The following is a 9,127-nucleotide window of genomic DNA, read 5'->3' on the forward strand; positions in this document are numbered from 1 at the left end:
AGCCTTTTGGCAGAAATATTTATCATTCACCAGGAATATGGAATCACAGGTGAACTATGACAGCAAAAAGGTTAAATCATTCCAAACAATTCCTATCTGCTGTCCAAAAGCATGCTTTGTCTAATTTTCCCTTTCTATACAGTTAGGAGAGGGACCTGGACCCCATGGAGTAATGTTAATTAAATTAACCTCTTCAAAAAGTGAACAAAATGGCTTAGTGTATATAAGGATGAACTGCTCTAGAAGACCCCACCAGATAATGAAGTGAACTTTAAGCCCAACTTAGTAACATGTACCCCAAGCTCAAATAGATCCTTTTCATTTAATCCGGATCACATAGGCAATTTTTACTTTACAGTTCAATACAGTGCCAACATTTTTCAAAGCAGATAGAGAATAGACTTCTAAGAAATTCAAATCCAAATATTAAATAATAAAAATTGTTGACTTATTTATACAGTTTCTGACAGACTCCAATATGCAGGGCACCAAAATGTAATTCTATTTAGCTGCTAATAAAAAGGTAAATCGTGGTATGCACATAAAAGACAATATTACGAGACTGTAGTGTCACCTGTGAAAACAAGAGCATCTAGAATGGAATCTTCAGTATATACTTGGGACAAAGGGCAATAAAAATACAAGAGAAAGCAAAATCCATATATGTTACTTCCTAATTTGAGAAATCCATAAGATGTATACATAAATTGATAAATACTGTCTCCACAGGTCACTAATTCCAAGGACTAGTTAGTAGTTAGTTTCTAACTAAATTATTACAGGACAGTCCGGTGTCAGCTCGTTTCTTGTGATCAGTTTGTTCTGGCAAGACTCCAACAAGCCCTTGCCCTGGAAAGCAGCTGAGCGGAAGGAGGCTCTGGGGCACTCACGTCATTTATTAGCTACCCAGATAATAAATCCCACGACTAAAAGAACCACTGACAGCACAAGCACCAGGATACAGATCTTCTTGCGAGATTTTTTCTGGGGAAAGAAATATGTAAAGAAGGTACTCATGAAATCAAGGTTGTTCTGTGTTATGACTAAGACCCTAAGAAGGCTTCAGAAATCTGCCTCCTGGAAATGAAAAATTAATGCTATCTAGGCATGAATATGCAGACTGTCTCCAAGTTGCCAATGTTGATTAGTGCTGGCAGGAGTGCACATGTTAATTCCAGGTCCCTAAATAATTTGTCAAAGGGGCTGGTGATATGTATGCTGCTTAGGCATACATATCTGCAACAAAATAAGTTATTTATACATTTGCGCATGTGTTTTTTTCTGATCTTTTATCTATTCATATTGTTATGTGACATACTCGGGATCACACTGTATGAGCTTTCCTGGTTTTCACATGTAATGTTTTAGGATAAAAATTTTTATTAAAACTCTTCATAAATATCTATTTTAATGCCTACATAATAAATTACTGAGTAAGTGTATATGATTTATTTAATGATTCCTTTATTGTTGGATACTAAAGCTCTCACTTGATTTTTCAAGCCAACACTAACATTAAACACACTGTGTCTTTACTAGATAAAATACAGCTATGCTGGGAACATGAGAAATGAATGAGATGCTATTTAAAAAAAAAAAAAAAAAAAAGGCCATACAATACAAGTATTTTGAAATAAAGATTCAAATAAAAGTCATAAAATTGGAATTTCAACTAATATCTAGAATCTCACTTTAGAGAACCAGCTTTATGATTAACCAGAAGTGACTCAATGGCACTTAACAACACGTCACAGATGAGGAGCAAGGTGGCTAGTAACTGACAGGATGGCAGTTCACATCTTGGAAGAAAGGCCTAGAGATCTGCTTGCATTAAGAATAGAGCCAACAAAACTCTACAGAGCAGTTTACTCTGTAACACATGGGTCACCATGAATCAAAAATTACTCAACAGCAACAGGGTTTTGTGTTTCTTTTTTAATTCTAAGATAAATAACAGGATGATTCGACATCCATCCCATATGACAAGAGTCAACAAAAATTACCTATAAAGCCCTAAGGAGCTCTGGTCGTGTAGTGGTTACAAGTCAGCTGCTAATCTCAAGGTCAGCATTTCGAAACTACCAGTCATTCCACTGTAGAAAGATAAGGCTTTCTGTTCCCATAAAGATTTCCAGCCTCAGAAATCCTATACAGGGTCGCTATGAGTTGGAACTAACTCCACGGCACAAAATCACCATTCCCGCGCCCCCCCCCCCAGTATATTAGCTCAAACAATGTTCAGTAGACTAAACAATGTTCAGTCCAATTACCTGGACTGCTAACTGAAATGCTGGTGGTTCAAGTCCACCTGCTGCTCCCTGATACCCCTATACAAGGTCGCTATGAATCAGAACTGACACGATGGCACTTAACAACAACAACATGCAAGATTTAGGTGTCATGCTAGCTTATGGAGTCAGCTTTGTAGCTAGGAGGCTTCTATGTAAGATTACTCATGGTATGATGTCTTTTGTAGACTTCTCTGCAAAGAAAAATACTAAAAGTGGACCGAGGAGTACAGTTTTGACTGTTTGCCTCTGGCATATGCCTAAGCTAGATGCTTCCACTGTTCTCAATGCGTCATCCATAGAATCTGAAGCACAGAGTGCCTGGCATTGGTACCTGCTTTTACCTGATAGTAAGCAGCACGCTGTAACTGATCAGTGGCTCTTTCAACATGCACCTCTGAGCTTTCCACATTGGCTTCTATGCTATCTGCAAAAGGAAGAATAAGTGGGTGTTGTACCACATGTAAACATTTAAAAACTAAAAATTTAGCTGACTACTGATGTTGTATGTATGTATGGTTTCAATGTTATTATCCCAACTATCCAACAAGGAAATCAAAAGCTACTAGCCTTATAAGAGAATAGCTCTATACTTTGGAAATAAATACTGAAGCATTTCGAGGTAAAGGGCTACGAAGTATGCCACCCACTCCATAAATGGTTCAGAAATAATTACATATATATACATATGTCTATATAGAGACACAGAGACAGAGGGAGAGAGAGAGAGCGCAAACAAAAAAGCAAACAGGGTAGGATATTATTTAAAGGTGAATCTTGGTAAATGGTATAAAGGAGTTTTTTGTAACATTTTTATTTCTGAACTTTATGTAAACTTAAAACTATTTTCAAACATAAAATTTTTTTCCTTAAAGTTACTAATTCAAAAATTGTACAGATTTCTAGAACTGAAAGCTGGGAATTTGACAGCTATTTCCCTAAAGAGTTAAAAGATTTGTCAGAGGCTTTGGAAAGTGAACGGAGCTAAGCATTCAAGGAGGTCTTACCATAACATCTACATTTGACAACATAAAAATAATGCTTAAAAAGTATGTTAGCAAATTTAAAAAAATTTGTTTTAATGACATTCTTAAACTTTCTATGGCTGAGATGACTTATTTATTTGCACACAAACACTATCAACTCACCTGGAGGTTTAAGTTACCAATAATACATACCAATCAGATCACCTTGGTCATGGATCATCACAGCCAAATCTTTAAATATCTGGTTGACATCCAAAATGTCAGCCTAAAAAACACAAAAACCAATTACAGGATACGTAAGCACTGGACTGCCAACCACAACACAAGGTTGGTGGTGCAAACCCATCAGCCACTCCTCAGCAACCCTATCCAGAGTTGTTATGTTAAGTACTGTTGACTCAACATTACTTAACAACAACAACAATAAGCAACATGTTGAAGATTCATTTCCTTAATTTACCTAGAGTTCTGGCTATTAACATAATACACATGCTTTTCTACCACTCATCTGTTACTGCGGTAATTTTTGTGTTGCTGTGATGCTGGAAGCTATGCCACCAATATTTTAAATACCAGCCAGGTCACCTACAGAAAACAGGTTTCAGCAAAGCTTTCAGACAGTGACAGACTAGATGGGAGGAGTACCTGGCAATCTACTTCTTAAAAAATTGGTTAGTGAAAACCTTATGAATAGCAGTGGTGTGAAACTGATACAGTGTCTTATATAGTGCCTGGTGATGAGCCCCTTAGATTGAAAGGCACTCAAAATACCACTGAGGAAGAGCTGCCTCCTCAAAATAGAGTCCATTTTAACAATATGACAAGTAAAATTTTCAGGATCTTCATTTGCTGATGTGGCACAACTCAAAATGAGAAGAAACAGCTGCAAACTTCCATTAATAATAAGAACATGGAATGTATTAAGTATGTGTCTAGGATAACTGGAAGTCATAAAAAAATGAAACAGACTGTATAGAAACACATATCCTCGGCATTAGTGAGCTGATATGGACTGGTACTGGCCATTTTGAATTAGATAATCATATCATCTACTATGCCAGGAATGACAAATTCAAGAAGAGTGACATCATATAAAGAACATTTCAAGATCTATCCTGAAGTACAATGCAGTCAGTGATAGGCTACACCTACCAGGAAAACTAGTCAATACAATTATTATTCAAATGTGCACAGCAATCAATAATGCTAAAAAAATTTTAAATTGAAGATTTTTACCAACATTCCAGTCTGAAACTGATCAAACATGCAATCAAGATACAGATAATTACTGGCAATTGGAACGCAAAAGTCAGAAACAAAAGTCAGTAGTTGGAAAATACGGCCTACTGACAGAAATAATGCTTCAGATTACATGATAGAATTTTACAAGACCAATGACTTAACTCATTGCAAATATCTTTTTCAACAACATAAACAGTTAACTATACCACAATGGACCTTGTTGGATGGAATATATGGGAATCAAATAGACGATATCTGTGGAAAGAGAAGGTGGAGAAGTTCAATATCATCAAGCAAATCAAGGCCAGGGTTAGATTTGCAAAAAAAAAAAAAAAAAATCCATTGCTCACACTCAAGTTCATGTTGAAACCTAAGAAAATTGAAACCAGACCATGAAAGCCAAAGTGTGACCTTGAGTATATCCCACCTGAATTTAGAGACTATCTCAAAATAATTTTGATGCACTGAACAATAATAACCAAAGACCAGACAAGTTTCAGGATAGCATCAAAAACCTCATACACGAACAACCGAAAAGGTCATTAAAAGACAGAAAAAGAGAAAAGAACAAAATGGATGTCAGATGAGACTCTGAAACTTGCTCTTGAACATAAAGTAGCAAGAGTGAATAGAAGAAATGATGAAGTGAAAGATCTGAACAGAAGATTGCAAAGGGTGGCTAGAGAAGACAAAGTGATGTTATAAAGCAATATGCAAAGACCTGGAGTTAGAAAACCAAAAGGGAAGAATACACTTGGCATCTTTCAAACTGAAAGAACTGAAGAAAAAATTCAAGCCTTGAATTGCAGTACTGAAGATTATAAGGGCAAAATATTGAATGACAGAGGAAGCATCAACAGAAGATGGACGGAGTACACAAAGTCACTGTACCAAAAAGAATTGGTCGATCTTAAATTGCTACCTCCATTTAAGGAGGTAGCATATGATCAAGAACTGAAGATATATTAAGGGATTGAGTCACTGGACTTGAGGGCTTAGGACCATAATCTTGGGGAACATTTCGGTCAATTGGCATAACATAGTCCATATCCTATTATGATACGTAGAACTGGGGTCTTAAAAGCTTACAAGTGGACATCAAAGATACAACTATTGGTTTATTCCCATTCAGAGCAAAGAAGAGTGAATAAAATCAAAGAATCAAGGAAACACATGAACCAAAACTGTTGCAGACCGTGTAAGACTGGTCAGAGGTTCGAGGCCCTATAGGCCCGAGTGTAACAGATCTAGCCACCTGGCAGTCAGTAGCAAATTGTTTTTCATCTTAATATTCAGTTACATGTATTAATTTAATACATGGAGCCTTTGATAATCCACAGATAAATGTGATATTTTCCTAAAAGCCCAGACTGTAAAAATTGCAAGGTCAAGCCTTTCTCCAAAGGATTAACTAACTAAAAACATCTTAGCTACCTGACAGTCCCTTGTTCTACAGACAAAAAAGCCATCCACCCCGAATCTCTCCCAAGTGTTAGCTATTCAGCCAAGTTCCTGAAAACCTGGCTCAGGAAGCCGAAACAGCGGGACTCCGCCCAAGCTTTTGTCCTTACCTCTCACCTTCCCCCACCTGAGCTCAGGGGCTATAGATATGTTAATTGGGCCTGACAATCCAAGTTGCTGGCCTGGGATTCGAACCAGTGAAGTACAATGTAAAGTTACCTGAATGTCTGGAAAAGTACTGATGTTAGCTGTACCTTGCCTAAGTCCCTCCCAGCTTGGTGTGAAGCTCCTCCCCTAAATAAAAGGAAGGCGCAGAACGAATCCAGGTGCATTACAACTGGCAAGGTGTGCATTACAGCATGCAGGGGGCACAGTCCAGCCTTGCAACCATACTGCCTGTTTAGCTAAGATTTTTACTATGCAGGATATTATGGCCTTCGTGGCTGAGATGTTTGCAATGCAGGATCTGCCTGATGCCAGTACAGCATTCACTCTGGTTTCGGAGTGTCTCTTTGTCTCTCTCTTTGTCTCCTTCTGTGTATTCTTGATATATCTTTACCGCCGTCAGGTATCTCCTCCTCGTGAACCGAACCTCTATGTCGAGGCAGGTCCCCGAAACAAAACCTTCACTAGCAGGAGACCAGAGCTAAGAGCTAGATGGTGCCTGTCTACCACTCCCTTACCACTCTGATAGGAATCACAACAGAAGGTCCTGGACAGAGTGGGAGAAAAATGTACAACAAAATTCAAAATCATAAAAAAAGACCAGACTTATTGGTTTGATAGAGACTAGTGGAACCCCTAATATTATGGTCTTTTGTTGTTAAATGCTGTTGAGTCAGTTCTGACTCACAGCAATCCTATATAGGGTTTCTGAGGCTTTAAATCTTTGTGGGAGCAGCAGCTCATCTTTCTCTCACAGAGTGGCTGAAGAGTTCAAACTGCTGACCTTGTGGCTCACAGTCCAGTGATTATCATACGGAGGGAGCCCCACTATGGCCCTTAGACACCCTTCAAACCTAGAACTGAACCTGAAGATCATTTTTCAGACAAACAATACACAATGAACAATAAAATTCATGAGGAATGTGCTCCTCAGAACAATCAACTATATGAGACCAAAAGGGCAGCAGTTTCCCAAAAACAAAGATCACAAGGCAGGGAAGGGGTGAATGGAAACAGGGAAGCTGGAGAGGAAGTGGGGGAAGTGCTGTTACAATGAAGGGACTGCAACTAATGCCACAAAACAAAATGGGTATAAATTGTTGAATGGTAAAATAATTTGCTCAGTGAATTTACACCCAAATCACAATAAAATGCAAGAAAAGAAAAAATGATGATACTGAAAGAAGTAGTCAAAGAAGCACTGAAAGCAATGGAAAAAACAAGGCTCCAGTAATTGACAGGATACAAATTGAAATGTTACAACAAGCTGATGAAGTGCTGGAAGCACTCGCTATATTTATGTGAAGAAATCTGGAAGACAGTTACCTAGTCAAATGACTGAAAGAGATCTATATTTTTGTTCATTCCAAACAAAGGGGACTGCATAAATTATTGAACAATTATCATGAATATCACATGCATGTAAAATTTTGCTGAAGATAATCCAAAAATGGTTGCAACAGTACATCAACAGGGAGCTGCTAGAAATTCAAGCTGGATTCAGATGAGGACGTGGAACAAGGGATATCACTGTTGTCAGACTGATCTTGGCTGAAAGCAGAGAATACCAGAAAGATATCTATGTATGTTTTATTGACTGTGCAAAAAGGCATTTGAGAAAAATAATGATGAAGCTGCAAAACACCTCATAACATGGACGAACTTTGAGGGCATCAGGCACAAAAGGACAAATATTGCCTAAGACCATTACTGTAAAAGCTTAAGAAAAGATTTCCATACTAAAAGAATAATTCTTTGATGATTACCAGGGGCAGGAGGGAGAAGGCAGTAACTCGCAGGTGAGAGGATAGACACATGACAGCTCTGGTGATGGAGCGGGCCATAAAAAGGAGGGGGAGGGCAGTTCACAAGAAAGGGGAGAGGAGTAGATGAACTATGATGATAGGGGAAGACTTAGGAGGGATGCATGGGCTAAATGGGATAGAGGTAGATTGTTATGTATGTGTAGTCAAGGAACAGCAGGGCTCTATGATATAAGAATCAAGACATAGTCCGAATGGGTAAAGTATAGGGGAAATAATGGTAAAATGCTTGACTCTTCTGTGGATATTAGTTTCCCTGCCTACTACTGTAATACAGACATTTAAGTGGGAAAGAAAGAAAATTGGGAATTATGTAACAGAAAGCATGTAAGCCCATCTTCAGCCTATAACTGATTGGATTATCTAAAAGGGTACTGGAATAGGCTACTTGTTAAGCCTTAGTGGGGTGTGGGGCTTTAGGTGGAATCCTGAGCCCCACCCAGAAGCTTGGGAGGTGGGACATTCCCAATTGAAAAGACAGGCAAGACCAACGCAGAACAGCTAGAGAGAAAGAAGATACTTCTTGAAAGAAAGATGGGGGCGTGCAATGTTTGGCTGTTGATGTCAAACAGCAAGCTGTTTGCCTTGGAGTTATCAAGGTAAGAAAAGTCATCCCAATAAGGTAAACCCCTAAGACTGAAGCCCAAAGGGAATACACAAACACTCTTATAGGCTCGCTGGTGACTGCCCTGGTCAATCTGTGAGTGAAAATGGGGGAAATGCAACAATGAAGACATGGGCTGAGTTTGTCCATGTTTCACAGACACTTGATGACCTTGAGATGAAAGAGAGAAGACCTGTAAACTCCTGAGCCCAAGGACACTGACCTAGCCACTGGGGGGTAGGGTTAAGAGTGAAGTGGCCATCTGGTTTAAAGTGGGGGGAGGCATGCGAGCTACCAAACTTGCAGATAGTACCCGTTTGACCTAGCTTGGATGGGTGGCTGACCAGAACTCGATCAGATGAAGATAAAGAAATCTGATACAGGGAGCAAGCGTAAATTGCGATAACTTGATGAACTGGACTTTTGCTTATGGATGTTGTTGTTGTTGGTGTTAAGTGCCATGGAGTTGGTTCCGACTCATAGCGACCCTGTATAGGGTTTCTGAGGCTGTAAATCTTTACGGGAGCAGAAAGCCTCATCTTTCTCCTGCGGAACAGC

General features: G+C 38.9%; 1 protein-coding gene across 1 annotated transcript in view; it reads right to left on the minus strand.

Moving 5' to 3' along the window:
- Nucleotides 1-264: 264 nt before the first annotated feature.
- STX12 (syntaxin 12) overlaps nucleotides 265-9,127 on the minus strand; it is a 49,076-nt gene continuing 40,213 nt past the window's right edge. Inside the window, exons 7-9 of the mRNA XM_006862229.1 lie at nucleotides 3,467-3,539; nucleotides 2,633-2,715; nucleotides 265-984 (exon numbers count right to left, since the gene is read on the minus strand). Of these exons, the coding sequence (XP_006862291.1) occupies nucleotides 892-984; nucleotides 2,633-2,715; nucleotides 3,467-3,539 (249 nt within the window). The 3' untranslated portion in view covers nucleotides 265-891. The remainder of the gene's footprint in view (nucleotides 985-2,632; nucleotides 2,716-3,466; nucleotides 3,540-9,127) is intronic.

The sequence above is a fragment of the Chrysochloris asiatica genome, unplaced genomic scaffold (assembly GCF_000296735.1).
Source record: "Chrysochloris asiatica unplaced genomic scaffold, ChrAsi1.0 scaffold00047, whole genome shotgun sequence".
Classification (NCBI taxonomy): domain Eukaryota; kingdom Metazoa; phylum Chordata; class Mammalia; order Afrosoricida; family Chrysochloridae; genus Chrysochloris; species Chrysochloris asiatica.